General features: G+C 39.8%; 2 protein-coding genes across 3 annotated transcripts; one reads left to right on the plus strand and one right to left on the minus strand.

Annotated features, from left to right (window-relative positions):
- The first annotated feature begins 430 nt into the window (after positions 1-430).
- LOC133024893 (CSC1-like protein 1) lies at positions 431-8,618 on the plus strand. The gene is made up of 18 exons (XM_061092054.1): positions 431-450; positions 895-1,041; positions 2,079-2,187; positions 2,664-2,734; positions 2,887-2,967; positions 3,257-3,374; positions 3,587-3,720; positions 4,174-4,311; positions 4,554-4,707; positions 4,802-4,908; positions 5,004-5,090; positions 5,181-5,246; positions 5,412-5,574; positions 5,826-5,931; positions 6,109-6,276; positions 6,684-6,799; positions 6,889-6,933; positions 8,613-8,618. The coding sequence occupies exons 1-18, from the start codon at positions 431-433 to the stop codon at positions 8,616-8,618; spliced, it is 1,836 nt and encodes a 611-aa protein (XP_060948037.1).
- Positions 8,619-11,129: 2,511 nt separating this feature from the next.
- tmem63a (transmembrane protein 63A) lies at positions 11,130-22,052 on the minus strand. 2 transcript variants are annotated; one of them, XM_061091131.1, is made up of 23 exons: positions 21,910-22,052; positions 20,387-20,567; positions 20,137-20,216; positions 19,961-20,039; positions 19,490-19,527; positions 19,209-19,351; positions 18,858-18,909; positions 18,622-18,730; positions 18,229-18,299; positions 17,994-18,074; positions 17,526-17,643; positions 17,207-17,340; positions 16,760-16,903; positions 16,101-16,254; positions 15,901-16,007; positions 15,615-15,701; positions 15,308-15,373; positions 14,786-14,948; positions 14,342-14,447; positions 14,075-14,242; positions 13,601-13,716; positions 13,470-13,514; positions 11,130-12,650 (listed from the first exon to the last, which is right to left on the minus strand). In XM_061091131.1, exons 2-23 carry the CDS (start codon positions 20,540-20,542, stop codon positions 12,459-12,461), a joined length of 2,409 nt encoding a protein of 802 aa, XP_060947114.1. In that variant the 5' UTR covers positions 20,543-20,567; positions 21,910-22,052; the 3' UTR covers positions 11,130-12,458. The 2 variants fall into 2 exon arrangements, with proteins under 2 accessions (XP_060947114.1, XP_060947115.1); XM_061091132.1 differs by lacking the exon at positions 21,910-22,052 and having other exon boundaries at positions 20,387-21,897.
- Positions 22,053-22,691: the final 639 nt, after the last annotated feature.

Genomic DNA, 22,691 nt, shown 5'->3' on the forward strand with positions numbered 1-22,691 from the left:
AGCAGGTTCCACTCCAGCGATGCATGCCAAACAGTGGGGGCAAAATGACACTTACCAAGAGCGAGCCTCTATTCTGCTTTTCCTCCCACAAAATGGTAGCTGCTTCGACCACGACAGAGCTTTCAGTGGAAACTTCTTGGGAGGAGTGCCCGTCATTTTAGCAATCAATATTTGTGGCTTTCTGGTATGTATCTACTTCTGATGCTCTAATCAAACAAATATTGAGTCCTGTACCCCCAGTTGTTTGTGTTTTTTTCTGGTACGTCTTCAGCGGCAGTAAATTGTGTTTATTCTTACCAATAAATACATTTTCAAGTATAATGAAGAGACAGCTATAATGAGCTATAATGACTTTTCTTGTCATCTACAGCTGCTTCTATTATTGTTCTGCTTCATCAGGATGAAGTTTTGGAACCATGGGCGTATAGCTATGGTTGCAGACAACGAACGGTCAGTTTACAACTTGACAAACAGGATGTTTCAGCCACGTATGATAGACAGAATGGAAAGTGCTGTAAACCAATTGAACTTTGTATTTAAGGGTCATGGAGGAAGGACAAGCCAATGAAAACATGCCAATTGAACCTCCTGAGGCGGAACAGGTATTTAAAAGAAAATTGTTTGTTTGCCCGTCTATCCTATAACTTCTGGGGCAAACAACACATGGCAAGGGGAAAACACACTGTTTAGTCAGTCTGCTATCAATTTTATTGTATGTTAGTTTGATCCAAATATGTCTTTGTCTTTAGGGATTGTTCTCTTGGATTCCTTTTACCCTCTATTTGAGGTGAGTGACTATAGTTTGATTCCTCTGTGGTTCCTCATCTGTTTTAACATGATTCATATACAAGATGTGTTGGTTTCCTCTAATCAGTGTTTCTTTTTGTGTTACAGTGATGAACAAATAAAAGCCAAAAGTGGCCAGGATGCTGTTCACTACTTATCCCTTCAGCGTCATCTGATCTTCTTGCTGTCGATCAAAAGTGTCATCTCCCTGGCAGTCATAATGCCTATCAACTGGAGTGGATTCTTACTAAGTCAGTGAGACACCATCTCTGATTACATCTCAAATGTACACAATGATATATGAAACAATGACAATAATATCCAAAAGTTCCTTTACATATGTTATAACATATGTAAATTGATTCCGGTGTGTTTTTACTAAATAGTTTCTGGTGGCTTCAAGTGAATCAAGCGATCAGTATGGAGGGGTTGAACTGTGTCCACTTCATAATCAGTGTCTTGTCTCTAGATTGTGACTCTTATTTTGAAGGTGGTTTTGGCTGAACCCTGGCTATGTTTGCCTTTATTTTTCTGTACACGTTATTGTCTCAACCACACTTTAGTTTAAAATGTGCTGTTCATCTCTTTCAGGTGGTGTTGAGGAGCATTTCGGAACGCTGACTATTGGGAATCTTACAATTGGGTAACTACTCTATCACAGTATGAGATTTAAAAACTAGAAATTAGCTACACCCTAGTGAAGCTCTCAAACAACGTGTGATTATACAAAAACATAAGTCCTATCTGTGGAATAAAGAACTTACAGATTTGTATTGGTTAGAGTAGAAAAGTGTGTCTCCTTCAAGAAATTTCCTCTCAAAATTAACATTAGGCCCAATGGGGAAGAGACGGCTCTATGTTTCAGCGCAGTCCTCGGACAACTGCTTCTTACTTAAAAACTAGAGTGAGTACCCCAAGACTTTGCCGAACTCACGGATATCTTTTTTAGTGGTTAGAGTATAATACATTTCCTCTCACAATTAACATTAGACCCAATGGAGAGAGGCAATGGATAACTAAAGTAAAACAATGGATACAGCCAAAAGGTTTAATCTGATATATTTCATAGTGGTATTTCTGCAAAGCTAAGTTTTTCCTACATTTTTGATTTAAAATCATGTATGGCAACCTCTATTTGTGGCTTTGAGAGCAGTTTAGGCACATAAAGTAGCTGAAATCTTCAGCTGAAATAATAAATGTTTAAGGAGATATGAGTAAAGGGTTGCATTGCAGAAGAGCTTTGTGGTTGGCTCATACCTAAATGTTTCTCTGTGTCTTCTGTTTGCTTCCAGAAACAGCCTGTTATGGGTGCACCCAGTGTTTGCTGTTGTCTATCTGATCCTGACAGTTTTTGTTCTGATAAATCACACACGTCAAATAAAAGACAGAAGCAAGGAGACGGTGAGTTTATAATCACTCAGGACTAGACTGTAAGATTTGATGTTATTTTTCAGAACGTTCTGAGAGTCCAGAGACTTTTTTCCAGAACTGTTTCTATTAATTACCTCTGCCTTTAGGTTATGTCTGAATTTTTCGTTTGTCGATTAGCAGGGTAACACAAAAGCGACAGATTAACATTTTATTTTGCGGAGGCGTGAAATGACTCAATGTAGAAACCCATTGAATTTTAATGCTGGTTTGGATCAGTGGTCAGATCCAACAATCACTTTTGTTGATTTCATAAGTTGGCTGTTAGGCCTTGGCAGAGGTATACACTACATCCATTCTACTCTTAATATTGGATGACACCTGTTTAAGAGGACCTAAATGCATAATGAAAGCTATAACTGATTATAGTGTGGCGAATGACATTAATTTCATGTCGCTGACCTGTGAGGAAACCTGACTGTTGTGTCTTTCTGTTTTTCACTTTGCAGACCAGAAACACCTTGATGTATTGTTCAGTTCCTAAAACAGCAGCAGAAGAAGAAATAAAGGAACATTTCACGTGAGTAGACTGAACTGCTTCCTTCCGCCGTTTCCATCTTGTATAAAGTTTACTTATATATAATTATACTTTATAGTTTGATGCACAGCACTTGCATGTTACTCTCAATAGTAGCCACCTGCTCCTCTCCTCAATGTCCTGTTTTTCTACAGAGAGGCGTACCCGAACTGCGAAGTTACAGCTGTGACCTTGGGCTTTGACGTGACCAATATTTCAAATCTTGATCAGGAAAGGTAAGAAACAAGTTGTAACTAAATAAAAGGAGACATTTTTTTAAAGGAATAGGTGGCTTCCAGCTATAATCCCACAGAGAGAATTGTTGTAGATTCCATCAACTCGCTTGTAGTGACGCTTGTAGCCTCATTTACTGTTCAATATCTACATATTTATATGTCTGCAGAGGAGATGGTAACAAGCACCAGCTTGAGCAGGCAATTCAATGTTTAGAAGTATGTGTTTAAAATGATTAGGCTTTACTTTTACTCAGTTAAACCAATTATTGTGTGTTTGTTTTTTATGAAGGATTGAATCAGGAGAACATTTACGCTACTACGAGCTTGTCCTAGAGAAAACAGGAAAATCAAAGAAGATCCACCCTCTTGTGTGTAGCCACCTCTTTTGCTGTTGCGAATTGGAGTTGGTGAGATCCAACATTTTATAATACCGTTTTTTTCTCATTGTCTTGATGCTTTTATCTTTTTTTTAAGCTTTGATTTGTATTAAAAAATACTTGTATCATTGTTTCTCATTTACAGGCATAGTAAGTGAAGCAAGTGTGCAAACTATTTTACAGCAAGAGATTATGTCAAGTTGTAAACATTTAAATCATTGTGTCTGTGTGTGCTCCCTCAGGTTGATGCCATCGAGTTCTACGCAAATAAAGAACAAGACCTGCTACAAAAGATGAGGGATCAGCTGGAAAAGAAACAACCACTTCCCCTAGGGATGGCCTTTGTGACCTTTAAGACCAATGCCATGGCCAAGTTGTACGTAGCTATTTGTATGTGCATATGTCTGTATATTTACAGGTGGGAGAAACATCTGTAATATTTAATGTAACACCTGAGAAATGATGATGTAATCTATGGGAACAGGAATGCAACCATTATTAGCTTTGGGTTATAGTATTAGTAGTTACTGTATCAGTGATGGATTCATCCAACTCAACCGTGCGACTGTTTCCCTTTTTTCAAATTATGTTTTTTTGAAAATGGAGCACGGTGCTGTTGTCAGTGACACTCACATGGCTATCACGACACACAGTATGTTGACTATGATAAGTTGTTTGCTGACCTGGAACCAGCAGAATAATGTGGGCTGACTGTACTTGTCCTCTGGCCTGTTCAGAACAGTTTTACTGGAAACAGACCACAGGGTACCTGTTAGTGTTGAGAGCTAGTTAATGCGTACCACCAACTGCTGTTGTGTACTCACAATAGAGTTCTGAAAGACTTCAACGCTGTCAAGTGTCATAAATTCGGCTGCGGAAGGAGTCCCAAGTCTTCATCCAAAAGCGAAGGTCTGAAAGTGAAGAATTGGACAGCCGAATTAGCATCTTTTGCCAGATCTATCAAGTGGTAAGTCCACACTGACCCCAAATTATGTTCTCCATGGACTCATCATTCAGTAAAAAATGATCACGCTACTCTATACGTTACTGTGAATAATTTAATCTGCAAAATAACTGTTAAATATCATCACTCGCATGAGTGTTGTGCTTTAGAGGAAGAGCAATAGAGAAGAATAAGAGTTGACCCCCTGTTCTATATGTTGTGCTGACTTAAATGTAACTGACCTGTTGCTTGTGTTTCTCCTTCAGGAAGAATCTGGCAGTTAAGGGTTTCAAATGGTGGGGTAAATTTCTTCTCGTCAATTTGGCTCTCTTTGCCCTGGTCACATTCCTCACGACACCAGCCATGATGGTGAACACCTTGGACAGGTTCAACGTGACAGCACCCATTACCAACCTCATGGTGAGACTCACATATGCAGACTCGCATATATTTGTCACAAATTTGGGTTTAAAGCTGAGAATCTACAGCTTGATATATATTTTTTCCACCTCAGGTTCCCATTTTCAGTCAGTTCTTCCCCACTCTACTGCTGTTGGTGTGTTCCTCATTGCTTCCTGCCATAGTTTCACATTCTACAGATTTGGAATCACGCTGGAGCAGGTACTACATACACACACACATACACACACACACACGCACATGGCTCCTTTTGGCTGAAAGGAAAAGTTTTTAATCTAGCTGCTTCTGTCCCCCAGTTCCAGCGAGCAGCTGAGCACGATGCGGAAGCTCTACTTTTTCTTGATCTTCATGGTGCTCATCCTCCCCTCACTAGGACTCACCAGGTAATTTGTGTTGCCATCAGTTTTATAATACACAGTTCATAGGTAAGCAATTGGTGAGTTTTTGCAAATGCTTTTTCTTGGTCTTTTCAGTATCGCAGGCTTATTCCAATGGATGTTTCAACGCTTGATCCACGGCGTAGGGACAGTGAGGTTTGCGTAAGTAAATTTCTCTTTTCTGCTTCTTGCTTTTTAAACTTCATTATTGTAGTTTGTAAAGATAATTCAAGGTTCCTAAATGTTCTCATTCTCTTGAATTCATTTCACTCATTGGTTCTGTTTTACTCTTTTATCCATTTGTTTTCCTTTCCTTCCCTCCACCAGGTGTGTGTTCCTGCCGGACCACGCAGTGTTTGTTGTCAACTATGTGATCACAGCGGGTTTCATGGGCTCTGCGCTGATTTTGCTGCGGTTGCCAGAGTTACTGCTTTACATCATTCGTTTGGTATTTGCACGCTCTGCAGCTGAAAGGAAATACGTCACACAGGTAAGTCACAGTATTGTCCATAAGAGGAATGTTATACCTGTTCTCTTAGGTAAAAGGGTATCAATACATAACAATTACAAGTTATAGTTGATAACTTATTGTTAATTGTATTATTAATGCTTCTGTTCAGAACAAGCTTTTTTTTATAAGGGCATGTAGGTGCAATGTTTGTGTCAAGTATTTTTAAGGAAAATTTAAACGAGAATGCAATATTTCTCTGCAATTTTTCTACATTTGAATTTCTCTTACAGAGCCAGGCCTACGAATCTGATTATGGAGCCATGTATGGCTGGACCCTCTGTGTGTTCACCATTTGCGTGGCTTACAGTTTAATTTGTCCCATAATTACGCCTTGTGGTGAGTAGTAAGGTCAGCTCTACACAAACATCCACCTGTTCACACTCAATTCACATCATTCTCTTGATTACTACATTAGACTTTACTAAACACCTCGCTGTCCCTTTTTCACTGTTATCATTTCCATGTTGTGGTTCTTAATGGTTGCGTGTGGGTGTGCGTGTGTGACTCCACCAGGTCTTCTATTCGTGGTGATAAGGCACTTTGTGGACAAACACAACCTGTACTTTGCCTACCTTCCCAACTCCCTTGATAGCCATGTCCACGTGGCAGCTATCGATATGGTCTTGGTGGCACCCATCATCGGCCTGATGTGGCTATACTTCTACTTTTTCGACACAGCAGGTGAGAAACAAAGATGCGCTTAACCTGAAAGAGTTAACCTCAGCACATTCACTAATGGTAGTTAAGCAAAAGTGGTGAACTCCATTTATAAATGTTAAAACCTTGATGTTAAAATATAAAACAAAAGCAAAACAAGTGGACGTTGCATGTTGTATTTCTTCATTAATTTACAGAATCTTTGCTATATTGCTTCAGCTTGTTTCTGAAAACAAAAGGTCATTCTTCCTCCATTCATTTTTATCAAATGTAACCCAAAAATCTGTCGGATGATCCAGTATCACTCAATAATTCTTTAAGAGAACTGTGGACTAAATATATGTTATTATAATGTGCTGATGTGACATGCAGCTTCATTATGAGATAAATCCTCAAGTCAGTATTTCTAAATGCCTGTGTGGTGTTTCTAGGTTTCTTGAGCTCCATAGCAATGTTCACCCTGGTGTTTCTATCGATCGTTGTCGTCGTCTGCATCACACACAAGTTCTTTGGCAGTTTCAAATACCTCAGCCCACAAAACTATAAGGTGAGTTTTTGCTTGTGAGTGCATATGTCAGACACAAATTCACCATTCCTCAGACAGAGACAGTCTTCATATTGTTTGTGTTCATGCAGGTGAAAGAAGAGGACAAGGAGGAGGTAGCTGAGGAAGAACAAGAGGTACTATACTTGCCCTATAACAAATTCCACAGCATGAATAAATATATAACTTTAACTTTTCTCAAACAATATCCACATTAAAAAAATAATGTTGCAATATTGCATCAAAAACCTCAGGGGAAATAAAATAAAACACAAAAGTAAGTATTGAGAAACACAGCTCTGTTTTTTCAGTACTTTGTATTGTATAATTACAGGTCTACCTTCCCAGAGTGCTTTATCCTGAAGCACCTGTCTGCGTCATGATTCAGGAGTCTATTGAAGCTATAAGATCCAGTCCAATGATGGAAAACATGTCTTTAGAGATCATGATTCATGACATTTTTGAAGGTGCAGACAACAACCTGACTATCAGAACCAGTCCATTGTTCACTAATTCAGTGCGTTTCACTGATACAGACAAATTACTCTCAGAGACATGATCCCTACGCCTCCTGATTGTAAAAAGTGTAGAGGAAAAATCATGTCTTTGATAAGGCAAGAGAACATGTATTTGTATTAGTATTTCAGGCTTTTTGTAAAAACGTGTTAGAATGTTTAAGCTATATTATTTGTATTGTAACTTTATTTTCTCTTGAATGTGTTTGCAACTTTATTGTATCCTATATGTACAAGAAATAAACCCTGAAAGCAAAACTTTAAGTGTTGGGAGGTTGATTGCTTAGATATTTTTGTATCTTTTCTTAAAAAAGAGGAACTGAACCATTCAGACTCCTTCTTGTAAAGTTTTTGCATCTTTTTTAAATGTGCATTTTTAGGGGTTTGGAACTGTGATATTAGAACCAGGTAAGGTCCGTGCCAATCAATTCCAGGAATGGAATAAGCAAATCTCTAGTTTTACAGTAGAATCCGTTTATTGTGATCATGTTTGTTCTGCGCAAAAATGATTACTATAAGCAGTTGATCGCAATAAACGAATAGCCTCTGTACGATAGTCCCAGAACTTGAGGGAAAGGCAACATTGCCCACACACACGTTTGTACAGCTATCTTAGTGAGGACAGATTGGCATAATGCATTCCCTTGGCCCTTACCCTAACCATAACCCGATTCTAACCCTAACCCTAAAACCAAGTCTTAACCCCCAAACAGTACATCAACCCTTTGATACACAAGCTATGCAAACCCCACAACATGGGTCAGAAATGACCCGTATTGACCTACAATGTTATTCATGAACGGAGTGTTTCTTTGATATATTTTTGGAAATCAATTTATTTCATCATTTAATATTCAAAGTATTCATTAAATATCTTGTATTTGATTGCGACAAATCATTATTTTCATTTTATCTTTCTCCATTTATGAACTAAATATTTTTTGTATTTTTACATCAAGTTTACACATGGGTCAAGAATGACCCAGTTATGCAAGTGTGATAAAAAAAAGACATACTGTTATTATGATTTTGTTAAAAAATATTATTTTAGCAATGATTTACACATTTAATATTTTAAATGTTTATTTGTCACTTTGTCTAACTTACACATAACATACACCATACAACCGATAAAACTGATGTTGAACTGTAGTGAACTGTGGTGAATGTATTTAATGAATGAATAAATAAAAGAAAAGAAAACTGATTAAATAAACTCATATGAGTGCACTGCAAATTGCGATCTCAGTGCATACATGGCTCACAAATGACTATCACATGTTTGTGCTCCTTGCACACAGGGCTGATGCAATTGGAACCCTAGCTGCTGGCTTTTCGGTCTTTGGCAGCTGGGAAGATCTTTCACATCTTCCTCTTCACATGGCCCTCCTGTCTGATGTCCTCCTGTGGCTGGGTGGTAGCAGCGTTTATTTTTCTTAACCCACATCTTCCCATTGCCTCTGTAATATGCATACAAAACTATGACTCTGCCATTAAAAAGCGTCATACAAACCTACAACTTTTCTGCCGTTAAAAAGCAGCATAAAAAACGGACACGTTTTCTGCCGTTAAAAAGCGGCATGAAAACGGACAACTTTTCTGCCGTTAAAAAGCGGCATGAATACGGACACGTTTTCTGCCGTTAAAAAGCGGCATGAAAACGGACAACTTTTCTGCCGTTAAAAAGCGGCATGAATACGGACACGTTTTCTGCCGTTAAAAAGCGGCATTAAAACCGACAACTTTTCTGCCGTTAAAAAGCGGCATGAAAAGGGACAACTTTTCTGCCGTTAAAAAGCGGCATGAAAATGGACGACTTTTCTGCCGTTAAAAAGCGGCATTAAAACGGACAACTTTTCTCTCATCTACAATGTCTCTCCCTAATTTATGGGAGTATTGTTATGCTGCCCAACTAAAAACTACAGTTATTTTGTGCCAAAGGCAAAGGGAGAGGAGAAAATAATAACTCTATTTTTGTAGTGCTTTTCAATACAAGTAACATAGTTCTTTCCAACAAACAATATGAAATAATTATCATAAAGATACAAATAATAAAAGACATTGATATCATACGAGATAGGCTTTTTTTAAATACAAATTTGTCTTAAAAAGATATATTAAAACATGTTTTATTTTTTTGTTAATCTGTTTCAACTTTTTTTTAAAATTCAACTTAATTGAAGTACTTTTGGTTCTATTTATCACTACATTCCTACATCAATCTGTACTTTTTCAAAAATAGAGAAAAAATAAATTAAATTATAATCACTTTGTCACAACGATGATAAAGTTCAACCAAAAAGAACACATGCATGTGACTGGGGTGTAATGTTTCTAAGTGTCTTCTTAATTTGTTGGGTCTCATGTAGGGCTGAACGATTTGGGAAGATAATCTAATTGCGATTTTTTTCCCCCCAATATTGCGATTGCGATTTAATATGCGATTTGATCCTCTTTTTTCCCCCAAAAAACGTAATGAATGATTTAAATATGATCAACACAATATTAGATACATTACACATAGTGTAAAATATTCTTTAAAATTATAGGTGTCTTACTGCTCCCAAGTCAGTAACATTTCACACAACTGAAACATATAATTTGCCTCTACTATACTTGGAAAAATCAAAGTAAATAAAGCTATAAATAAAAAACTGCGAAATGCACAGGCCACAGAGTCAAACAGTACAACTGCATGTATGAACAGTTTCCTGAAGCTAATGAAATGGTCCCACTCCTCAGACTTTGGTTTTTAACCCTTTCGAACACAAGTCACGTAACAGACCGAGTGTGTGTGGAGCCACAACACAGCAGACATGAGGCGGTGTAAAGACCTCGAGCGTCCCATTCATGTCCGGGTGGTCGTGCAGCGGTACGGAGGCGCCAGGCCTCAGCAGGAACCCCACCCCCCCCCCCATGCTGAACACCTCCGTCTCGCAGATGTGCGTGTCAGGGGACCGGGGGGCTCTGGAGCCCCGCCGCCCGGCTTGTTTTTTTCCGGGGAGCGATTTTAAGGTCCCCCGCCCACACCGCGCTCACCAGCGAGATGAGCTCGCTCTATGTTTGCGCCACGTAGGTGACGCAGGCCTGCTTCGCTATCTTAGGGATCAGCGGAGTTTTGTTGTCCTGCGGCATTCTGGCTGCGGGTGAGGACGGCGGCCTGGTGCCCTACTCTCGTTCGAACGTTATAAACGCGCACGTTGCGATTAGGAAATCGCGTTTTATCATATTGCGATTTTATCGCAAATGCAATTAATCGTTCAGACCTAGTCTCATAATGTCACCTGCCAGAGTTTTCAGACCTAAATATACACTAGTCTCTCCTCATGTCCTCTTTCATCACTGTGAACACAAGAGCAAGACAGGCTTCATCGTACTTTATTTTTAACTTGGTTGGCAGTTTGACTTTTTCTTTTTAAAATTTGAAATTTAAAAAAAAAAATTAAATTAAATTTTTTTTTGAAATTTCGAGCATGCCTTGCATCCGGCGGGCCGAGCTGGACCCCCTGGCGGGCCGTATCCGGCCCGCGTGCCGTATGTTTGACACCCCTGATCTAAACCTTAATTTATCATTCACCTTACACAACGGGATTGTTATGCAGCAATTTAAGTGATGGGCCCAGACTTTTTTCAGATTTTACAGTTACCCCAATACTTCGTAAACAAGATTTTGAAAAAGGAGATGCGGAACCTAATGAAACCAGAGGGTAAGCTAATCAACTGCAGCTCAACAGAGCCCCCAAATGACAAGAGGCAGTGAGAACGGTACAGTTGCTCCTGTTTTTTCAAGAAAGATTAAAAAAAAAAAAAAAAAAAAGTTTATTGTTTTAAGGGTTTATTTATTTGTTAAAATGCACAAAGCTGCAAACACATGGCTCCATTGTACATTAAAAAGAAAAAAAATATTGACCTTTTCAAAAACATTCATTCATTCATCATACAGCATTTTCTTTTTATCTTGAACCCCAATGAAAATAACACCTCTAACCATGGCAATATATAGCTTAAATATTCTAACACTTGTGGGTAAAAAATGCCTGAAATACTGATACAAATATTTGTTCTCTTGTCTTACTAAGGAAAAAATTTAGCTATTGTTACTACACAGAAACAGAGATACAAAAAGTGCATTATCAATTAGGCTAAAATGATTCCCTTGGCAGGCGATGTCATCATGTAGCATCAAAAAAGGCACTAAGGAGAAATGTGGAGACACACAGAGAGCTCCTCTTTGGCATCAGCGGCAGTAGCTTGATAATCTAGTTGATTGCGTTTTTCGCCTCTTACAATTCATGTGCAATGAAATCAATTTATGTGCCTTTCCCCACAAACATTATGGCTTGATGAAATGGCAGGTTTTGGTTAAACATTCCTTGGTGACTTGGTCCTTATCAGAGAGAGATCTCGTACAGAAACATACAACATGTAGCCGTGTTTTGTGACTGACAAGATTAAGAGCGAGTAGGTTTCACGTTGGACTCTTGTGGATTGGGACAGTGCTGTGGCCTCATTTATAACTATTGCATATGCATAAAGTGGGCTCTCTAAAGATGGGTATAAAGAAACTTGACGGGAAAATGTGTGCACTTGTGCGCAAACTCCGACCCATATTTACAAACATTTTGGGGACAGGAAAGTGGTGATGCATACGTAATGTGGTTAATTGATGCCAGATCATCGATCCACTTTATCATAAACGTTGAAACAAGCAGCGTTATTTCTGCTGTTAAAACATAACTGTTTCATAAGAACCTTCAATTATAAAAGACATGAGTCAACCAAGAGCAAATTACATTCAGATACCATTAAATAGCACAACCAAGCAATTAGCAGTTTAAAAAATCTTCTAACCTTCTGCATGTATCACCAAGACATGACATTACTTTTCATATAGCGCTGCAGTGAACATGACTGTGCTGCCAGGCCCACAGAGTCACTTAGAAATACATAAACTGCATTCACCTTTAAACTTCCATTCCCAAATCATTTCCCAGGGTGGATCCCCAGTGCACTGATTGTCGTGATCAATTTTCACGATGTGAAGTAATCCCCCTGTAAATATATGACTACTGCTGTGACACTTGTGCGTAATGCTGCACCATGGATGCAATGATAGAGGCCTATATGCAAATGAAAAGATATTATAATCAGGAGTCGTGGAAATCTTGACTCTTATGATCTATGATTAAATGCACTGGATCGGTTGACAGGCTTCCCTCTACTGGACTCAAGCTGCTGGTCAGGCTGCTGTCTGTGGCTCCATAAGACTGATGTTTGGACCCCTGTAAGGTGCTGACAGGTGATTCGGGATTAAGCACTCTGGGAAGGTAGACCTGTAACTACATAATACAAAAGAAATAAATTAGTCGTGAAAACAAACAAAAAGGTTCCAAAGGACAATATTCACTTCTGTGTTCTCTTTTATTTCCCCTGCGTTGTTTGATGCACTATTGCAAGTCATGGTGTACGTATGACTTTGATGCTTATGGTTAGGGAAAGATCTCTTGTTAGGCAAACTAGGATGCATCAGAGGGGAACAGCAAGAATGACTGGTGAGATCAGTCAGGACTTCAACAAATGGATATATCTCAATGCTATATGAAGGCAACTGAACTTGATTGAGATTCTTAAGGGGCTCAGCAACTCTCAAGGTGTTAAAAATACACAAGAGTTAAAATACCCAGGACTCCCAAAACAGTCAGAGCTGAAGAAGCCTTAAGAGAGGGGAAACGTCTTTTCCAGACGCTCATGCAAGTCAAGTTGCCTTTGTCTAGCACTTAGAAATGTTCAGACAACAAGGATGACAATACTCTCCTGGTATTATTGCCTCCACCAAGGAGGTTATGTTTTTATCAGTGTTTGTTTGTCTAATTTTAGTTAGTGGACTTTGGCAAAAAAACTACTTAATTACATTTTTGTGACATTTTGTGGAAGGATGAGCCAAAGAAGAACTCATTTCATTTTGGAGCAGATGTGGATTTTCTTTCACTTTCGTTGACATGACAAGATAGCAGGTTAGCCTTGGTGGAGCTATGGCGCCTCTAAGCACTCTTTTAGTATTTACACCTTGTTGTTTGTACTGTAGTTATTATTTAAGTTTAAGATAAACCAATATATTCATTCAAACTGTGGAATATGTTATCGAACAAGTACAGTACCTGAGCATTTTCGTCATCCACTTCTTCCTCGTCCTCTTCTTTCCCCTGCAGAAGAACACAAACAATATGAGGACTGGCTCGGTCAATGGTGAAGATGTTTCCGATATATGCACACACAAGCAGACGCTCACCGTATAGTTGTGAGGGCTGAGGTATTTGAAACAGCCGAAGCACGTGTAGCTGATGCAGATGAAGACGGTGATAAACAGAACCACCAGTGTGAAAAGAGATGTGGAAGTCCAGAAGCCTAAAAACACCAGACAGGCATTTAGAAATACTGACACAAGGACTTCTCTCATAATGTAGCTGCATGTCACATCAGGACATTATAATTATATATATTTGGTCCACAGTTCCCTTGAAGAATTATGGAGTGAAACTGGATCATCTTACAGATTAGTGTGTTACATTTGATAAAAATGGAAGGAAGAAATATTACCATTTGTTTTCAGTAACAAGGGGAAACAATCTAGATTCTGTGCATGTACAATTGCTCAATTTTTTAAGTATTAACATCAATAGATACAGTTCACCGCTTGTGCTTAACTACCATTAGTGAATGTGCTGTTCACTTTTTTCTGGTTAAGCCCATGTTTGTTTCTCACCTGTTCTCAAGACAGAGAAGAAGTAAAGCCATATCAGGCAGAGGATGGGCGCGGCCATAGCTTTAGTGACGGCTCCCAGGTGGACACGGCGGTCTAGGCGGGCAGGCAGGTAGACAAAGTACAGGTTGTGTTTGTCCACCATGTGCTTCAGCAGCATGTAGAGTAGACCTGATGGAGTCAGACACACACACACAACCATTAAGAACCCCACCATGGAAGTGACATTGTCTATAAGTCTTATGCATAAAAGTGAAATTAACTACTCACCAAAAGGTGTAATGATGGGACAAATGACGCTGTAAGCCACAACAACGGTGAACACACAGAGGGTCCAGCCATACATCGCTCCATATTCAAATTCGTAGGCCTGGCTCTGTAAGAGAAAGTCAAAATGAAGCTGAGAATAACGTAAATTACAGATAAATACTTTTTATCGTAAATAAAATTCACGGACAAATACTTCATTCAACTGTCTAGTAAGAATAATATAAATAATTTGAAATGTTTATATCACATTCGGACCATCTGACTTATATAAACCTGTTTACTCTCCTACATGTTCCCATGGAAAAAGCATGTTCCGAATATGGAAGCCATTTACAATACAATTAAAAACAAGTTATAGTTAAATTGTTATAAATTGATACCTTTTTGTGTTTTCACTAAGAGATCAGGTATAACATTCCTCTAGTAAACAATACTGTGACAAACCTGTTTGACATATTTCCTTTCAGCGGCCGAGCGTGCGAATCCCAAACGGATGATGTAAAGCAGTAACCCTGGCAACCGCAGCAGTTCCATCCCAGAGCCCACGAAAGCTGCTGCGATCACATAGTTGACAAAAAACGCCCCTTGGTCAGGTAGAAACACACACCTGGTGTAAGGAAGGAAAGGAAAATAAATAAATAGAAGAAAGGACGACAATAAGACAGAACCAACGAGGAAAAGGGATTACAGAAAATGAGAACATTTAAGAAACTTTAATTATGTTTACAAACTATAATAAGCAACAGGTACAAATAAAATTTAAAAAATGTTTTTTTGATCATGTGAATAGCAAAATTGTACAAGAACTTTTGTAAATGAGCAACTAAACCTGAGAAGGAAATGTAAAATATGAAACTTGATTCAAAACCTGACTGCTACAGGAAGGAAAGGGATCTTGCTGTATGCCTTAAATTAATTGCAACATTTTTGATTAAAGTTTAAAGTAGAAAAGAGAAATTTACTTACTCAAACCTCAGTGTCCCTTCGATGAGGAACGCTTGATCAAACAGCCAGCGGAAAAAAACTGCGAGACTGAAAAGAAAAAATAACAATGCAAAAAAGTTGAGCAAAGTTCCTCCTCAATGCAGCATTTTACTATAGATACATACTTACGTCAACTGCGATGCACATCTTACACTCACTAATTTCTAAGTGTGTAAGCTCCCGGTTTATTGCTGTATTTAATTTACATTCATTGCTAACCTAAGAACTATATATTATAAGCGAATGCTGGGAACTGTTGCTTATTAAAACTGATGGTAACACAACTTACCTGGTGAGTCCTAGTGAGGGGAGGATGAGCACCATGAAGAGCAGGAATATGTAGAGTTTACGCATCATGCTCAGCTGCTCACTGGACCTGAGAGACAAAAGCAGCTGGATTCAAACCTTTTCCTCTCGGCTCACAGGAACCAATCACTGCACAGCCTCTGTGTGTGTGTGTGTGTGTGTGTGTGTGTGTGTGTGTGTGTGTGTGTGTGTGTGTGTGTGTGTGTGTGTGTGTGTGTGTGTGAGAGTTAATGAGTGACTGTGCGTGTGTGTGCCTGCGTGTGTGATACCTGCTCCAGTGTGCTTCTCCTAGAGTGGAATAGTAGACTACGGTGGGCAGCAATGCAGAGAAGGTCGACAGCAGCAGAGTGGGGACGAACTGACTGATAATGGGGCTCTAAGGTGAAAAAGAACACAACAAACTCTTGATTCTCAGCTTTTAACCCAAACTCGTGACAAATAAATGTGTGCCCACATGTGCGAGTCTCACGTTGAGATAGGAGATGGGTTTTGTCACATTGAACTTGTCGAAGGTGTTCATAATGATGGTGGGAGTCGTGAGGAAGGTGAGCCCGGTGAAGAGGCACAGGTTGATTATCATGAAGCGCCCGAACCAGTAAACACCCTTCACGGACAGATTCTCCCTGTAGGAAAAACACAAGCAACAGGACAGTTATACACAAAGACGCAGCACAACATATAGAAAAGGGCTCAACTCTTATTCTTCTTCATTTCTCTTCATCAGGCAACGAAAGCACAATGTTTTAAATGTTAATATTTAGCTGAAGATGATTTAGACATTTGCAGATGACATTATTCACAGTGCATCAGCAGATTTTATGCAATTCACAAGCAGGATTAACACTGGAGTGGGACAAATAATCAATTTCGATGCATAATAAACTATTGTCTTTGCTGCGCCTCGTCAATACATTGTTCGATATGGTTGGAACTCATGTCACAGTGTAAACAGGAATATTGTTATGGTTCCAATAGTGACACAATATGACAAAAGGGAGTAAAATCAAATAATAATCCAACTAGTACTTGATATAATGAATTGAAGCCCAATCAATGTCCTTACTGGCAACAAAATCTAACGATGAACATGGAGCAAATACTGGGAGGGGTTGGTGTGTCGGACCTTACCAGTAGAGATTATTGGGATGAGGTGCAAAGCTGACTTTCCACCTGCTTACTTTCAGAAGTTCACTATAGGCCGAAGGCTGCTGCTCACTCCCACAACAGAACGTTGTGCCAACACACTTGAGAGCGTTGAAGTCTTTCAGAATGCTATGGTGAGTAAACAACAGCAAAGTTGGTGATACACATTAACCAGCTCTCGACACTGACATGTGCCCTGTGGTCTAAAAAGTAATATGGGGGCAATAAAACGGAGGGAAAACTGTTCCAAACAGGCCAGAGGGAAAACACAGTCAGCCCACATTATACTGCTGGTAGTAATATATAAAGTTGCATAACTATATTACTGGATTACATTATCAATTCGCAGGTGTTACATCAAGTATTACAGATGCTGCTGCTGTTTCTTCCACCTGCGAATACAGACATATGCACAAACAAATAGCTACTCACAACTTGGCCATGCCCTCCGTCTGCAAGGTCACAAAGGCCATCCCCAGGGGGTGCGTTGGTGCCAGTTCCGCCTGCTCCCTCATCTTTACAAGAAGGTCTTTTTCTTTACTACTGTAGAACGCAATGGCATCAACCTAAAGGAGCGCACACAGACACAATGATTTAAATGTTTACAACTTTACATAATCTCTTGCTGTAAAATTGTTTGCACACTTGCTTCACTTACTATGCCTGTAAATAAGAAACAATGATACAACAGAAACTGTCTTTTGTCCGATGTATTTGTTTCATCATAATTTTATCATCTGCTCCATCTCACCTTCTCAGAGTTGCAGCAGGAACAGAGTTGTCCACACAAACGAGGGTTAATCAACTCATGTTGTCCTGTTTTCTCTAGGACACGCTCATAGTAGCGCAGGTTTTTTCCTGCTCGGATCCTGGGTGAGAAAACAAACACATAAATTGGTTTAACATAGTGAATATGAAGCCTAACCTTGTTATACATGTAATCCTGCCTATATGTCAGTATTGAACAACATGAGACTGAAACAAACGTGAAGTTGTGCTCAAATTAATTTTAAGAGGCCAAAACGTTCACAATTGTCTCTGATGGTTTGTAGCTGCAAGTCACTAATTTCACACTGCACAGAGATTGCATTCTTCATAAAAATGTATAATATGTATGACTTTGTGTCCTTCTCACTTATACATGTTAGTATGTTCTCATTGCCATAGAGGGTGCAAGAGTCATGATATTTATTTTATTTGGTTACTTCTGATTTCTTACCTCTCCTGATCAAGGCTCATGAGCTTGGTCACGTCATAGCCCAAGGTCACAGCAAACACTTCGCAGGTCGGGTACGCCTCTCTGCAGAAAAACAGTACTGACATTGAGGAGAGGAGCAGGTGGCTACTATGGAGTTACATGCAAGTTCGGTGCATCAACATATAAAGTATATATAGTGTATAAGTAAACTATATACAAGATGGAGACGGCGGAAGGAATCAGTTCATCCACTCACGTGAAATGGGCATTTACATCTTCTGCTTTCGCTGTTTTAGGAACCGATTGCACAAACAAGGTGTTTCTGGTCTGCAAAGTGAAAAACAGAAAGACACATCAGGTTTCCTCACAAGTCAGTGACATCAAATGTAAGACTAGAATCAGTAGAGAGCATACCTACGCCTAGGCACAACAGCCCCCTCATGACATAACATTTGAATTCACAAGATACCAATTTGCATTTGAAGAGGAGATCAACCAAAATGTTGAAACACACCCTATCTCACATATATAGTCCTTTGCATGGGTAATAAATAGTATCAGTGAGATCCAGACCAAATGTGGAGGATCAGAATGTTATACAAAATAATATCAAATCTTACACTCAAGTCGTGAGTAGTCATAGACTCACCATCTCTCTGCTTATGTCTCGTACTTGAGATGTGTGACGTCGCAGCAGTAAAACTGTCAGGATCAAATAGACAACTGCAACCACTGTGTGTGCCCATAGCAGGTTGTTTCTAGAAGCAAACACAAGACACAGAGAAAGATTCAGGTATGAGCCGACCACAAGGCTCCTCTGCAATGCAAAGCTTTTACTCATATATCCATTCATTGGTTTATTCCATACTCTAATACAGTAGTTACCCATTTGAAAGATTTCCAATAGTTGTCCTTCCAAAATTCTTGGGCTCATGGCCTGAAAGAGATAAACAGCACTTTTTAAATATAAGCCTGGTTCATACAAGAATGTGAACAGAACCACTGACAAAATAAAAGTCACAATCTAGAGACAAGACACTGATTATGAAGTGGACACAGTTCAACCTCTCAAGGTTGTTTGCTTGATTCACTTGAAGCCACCAGAAACTATTTATTAAATACACACCTGAATCAGTCTATAACATATGTAAAGGAACTTTTGGATATTATTATCATTGCGTCACTTATCATTGTATAAACTTGAGCTGTAATCCAAGACCGTGATGTCTAACCCACCTTGTAGGTCTCCAGTCAGGTTGATAGGCAGTATGACTGACAGGGAGATGACAGTCATGGTGGACAGCAGGAAGATCAGATGGCGCTGAAAGGATAAGTAGTGAACAGCGTCTGGGCCACTTTTGGATTTCACTTTGTCATCACTGTAACACACACAGAGAGACACTGATTAGAGGGAACCAACCCATCTTGTATATGAATCATAATAAAAAAGATGTACATGAGCCACTAGTTAAGAAACATTAATCAACAAAGAAGGAATCAAACCACTTCATACACACTTCATACTGATGATGTAAGGAAGCCAAGAGCAGAATCCCTGAAGAGAAAGACAGATATTTTAATCACGCCAACCTACAATAAAGATTACATTGATAAATAATCTTTGGTATGCTCTTCGTTTTCTCACCAAATGCATACTGAGAATAAAATCATATTTACACCGTAGGATGTCACGTCAGTTATCTTAAATGTACGATACATAACTTCTGCCTCAATCAAAACAATAAGACCTAGTAGGATATTGTCGTGAAGCAGATCAAGGGAGCTGTTATTTTCATTCACTATTTGCAATTATGCAATAAAGTTTTACCCAAGAAACAGCAATTAATAATCGTGATCTATTTCGTGTGACAAATATAAAAAAAACAGCCGACTGCCTAACTGTCTAGCAGTGTGTGTTATCCCTTTGTCATATGTTGTTTGCCCCAGAAGTCATAGCAGAGATGGGCAAACAAACAAGTTTTCTTTACCTGTTCATATTCAAAGGCATCGTCAGTAGATGCAAATGATGATGTGTGTCTTTTGCGACTCTGCCTTCCCTTGGTGAGCCTGGAACACAAAGTTCAGTTGGTTTACTGCACTTTTATTGGTCATTGTGTCTGCTGCACCTATCAAAAGCCTCAGGTTTGTCAAGTTGTGAACTGACCCTTCTTTGTCTGCGACCAGAGCTAATCGCCCATAGTCCCCAAACTTCCTCCTGATAATCGAGAAGATGATCAGCAGGACCTGTAGATGATATTAAAAGTGATTATAGCTCATTGTTGTCTCTTTCTTCATATATCTTTATACTTGAAGGTGTATTTATTGGGAAAGAAAAATGTACTGCCTCTAAAAACAGGACAGAAGGAATAACAGATAACTGGGATCAAATGACCCATCGGAAGTAAAGCACCCACCAGAAAGACAGAAAAATCCAGCAATAGCACGACCGGCACTCCTCCAAATGGGACTCCACTGAGAACGGTGTTGTTTGTGTCTCTGTAGCAGGTGCTATTGTCCAGGAAGATAGAGGAAGCGCCAACATTTGGATCCGACCCCCACAGGGACCCCATATCCGAAGCGGAACCAGCAGCTCTTCTGCAGAGACCAGAAATACGGGGAAATGTTGAGAAAGGACCTCCGAGAGCCAAAGCTTCTCCAACAGTGTGATTAAAAACGTAATCTAATGTTTCTTTTTATATGTTTAACTTTTTTTCCTATTAAATATGGGACACAGAGTCCAAGGCGGAATCTTTAAATTATTTGCTTTGTCCAAGCACTGGTTAAAAAATATGTTATATTTAATTTTAAATGTTTCAAGCATCTTTTGTAACATATTATAGAAGAACAGCTCTTTACCACTTATGAAAAGTCATTCCAGAACTTGTCCCAGCTAATTTGAAATCGACAGAATCATTAGAATGATCTGAAGATTGAAGGGTTCAATAAAAGTAGACCTGTGAATTTGGTTTGAATCCAATTTTTTACTGCGAGTGTGTCGGTCTTTAGCCGTTTATGAGTGATTGCCTTTTTTGTTGCTGTTGTTGTTGCAAAAGAAAAACAGGTAATATCTGTCATTTCCTCTTATTTCTTTCGGCAAATCAACCAAACAAAGCATGGTGCATTCAAAAGGAAATCTGTCACCCAGGAACCTGTTGCATGATTCCCCGAGCACCTCCATAAAACAACTCAAACTCTGGGCAGTTAAAAAGTTGAAGCCCATGTCCTGTCACATATTTCCGAACAGAATATGCTGTTTATGATGTCATAAACAGTAGCAGTCTGACACTTCTGTATCCGGTAATTACGACTGTTTGTTTTAAATGTTTTCCCGAGACTGACCTCAGATTTGAGGGTTTCGCTTGGAGCGTGACAGGGACTCGATCCCAGCTCAGGGCAACAGTGAGGGACTGTGTGGTCCCCCCGCTGGAGCCCGTGTCCGATCCCTCTCGTCACTATCATCAGCGAGGCCCCACCCCTCCGCGAATTGATGAGCCACGCTCGCGGATGTCACGAGTTGTGCGTTATTACAAAACGGTTTTAAAATAAGTAAATAAATCCGTTAACCCGTGACATTAACATTTCCGGTTGGGAAAAACTTAAAAAGCGGAGGGATGGGTGTTGTCCTCTCCGGTTTTTGGGGGCTCACACATTTCCCTGGGAGTGACACCTCGTCGCTTGTTTGAACAGCTGTCAGGATTTTTGGAGAAGAGGAAGGAAGACCGCGGCCGAGCCGGAGGTGTCATGGCGCTTTCCCGACCCAGCAGAAAGTTAAATAACAAAAAGCTGAGCTCAACATAAACGGGCCGAGCGAGGCGACAGCGCCGAGAAAATACAGGAAAGTTTGCGAAGCTCAACTCCGCCGGGGGCGAAGGGAGGGGAAACGAGTGTCAACATCCGCGAGTTCGAACCCGGATCTGCCTGTGTGGAGAGTACTCACCCGCCGCTGCCTGGGTACGTGATGACAAGTCCTACCTGCGAGGAGTCATCGTCATGTCCTGTAGGGAGGAAGGAGACATGTTTCTGTACAGTACGAACCTGCTGTGTGTGTGTGTGTGTGTGTGTGTGTGTGTGTGTGAGATCAGCTCCGTCACTACACCCTAGCACCCTGCGCCTCTGCGCATGCGCTGTAGTGTCGAGGCTGTAAGTCGCTTCTGGAGCCTCCCTTAGTTTCACTATGTAGACTGTGTAGAGAAGACCATCCACTGTAGACCATTCACTGTGTAGGCCCTCCAGCTGTGAAGACCCTCCAGCTGTGTAGTAGACCATCCACTATGTAGTCTCAACTTCCTCCCACTATCCAGAAATGAGGCCAGAAACATTCTGGATATGAACGCTGCCCACATCTGGATTCTGTACAATAGCGATTCACTCACTCAAAGAAATTGTGGATCAGTCTAAGGTGCAAATCAGGACATTTCACTTCCTTTTTATATCATCAAATAACCAAAAATACCACCCGAACATACATCAGTGTGATTTGGCTCATGTCTCATCCACTAACATGGAAGATGGAGATGCTTTGCCTTCACTGCTGGGGATCTGTCATGACTTTATATACAGCCTCAGCCTTCACTGTTTGTGTAGGAGTGTACACGTGTCGGTTAAAGTAAATGTGTGGTGCACTCATTCATGTTTCATTAGCAGGATGAACAACGCTATTCCTTCACAGCAGTGTTGCCCGATTCACCAAGAATAACTGTGTTTATAAATTACTCATTA

Source organism: Limanda limanda, chromosome 18 (assembly GCF_963576545.1).
Source record: "Limanda limanda chromosome 18, fLimLim1.1, whole genome shotgun sequence".
Lineage (NCBI taxonomy): Eukaryota > Metazoa > Chordata > Actinopteri > Pleuronectiformes > Pleuronectidae > Limanda > Limanda limanda.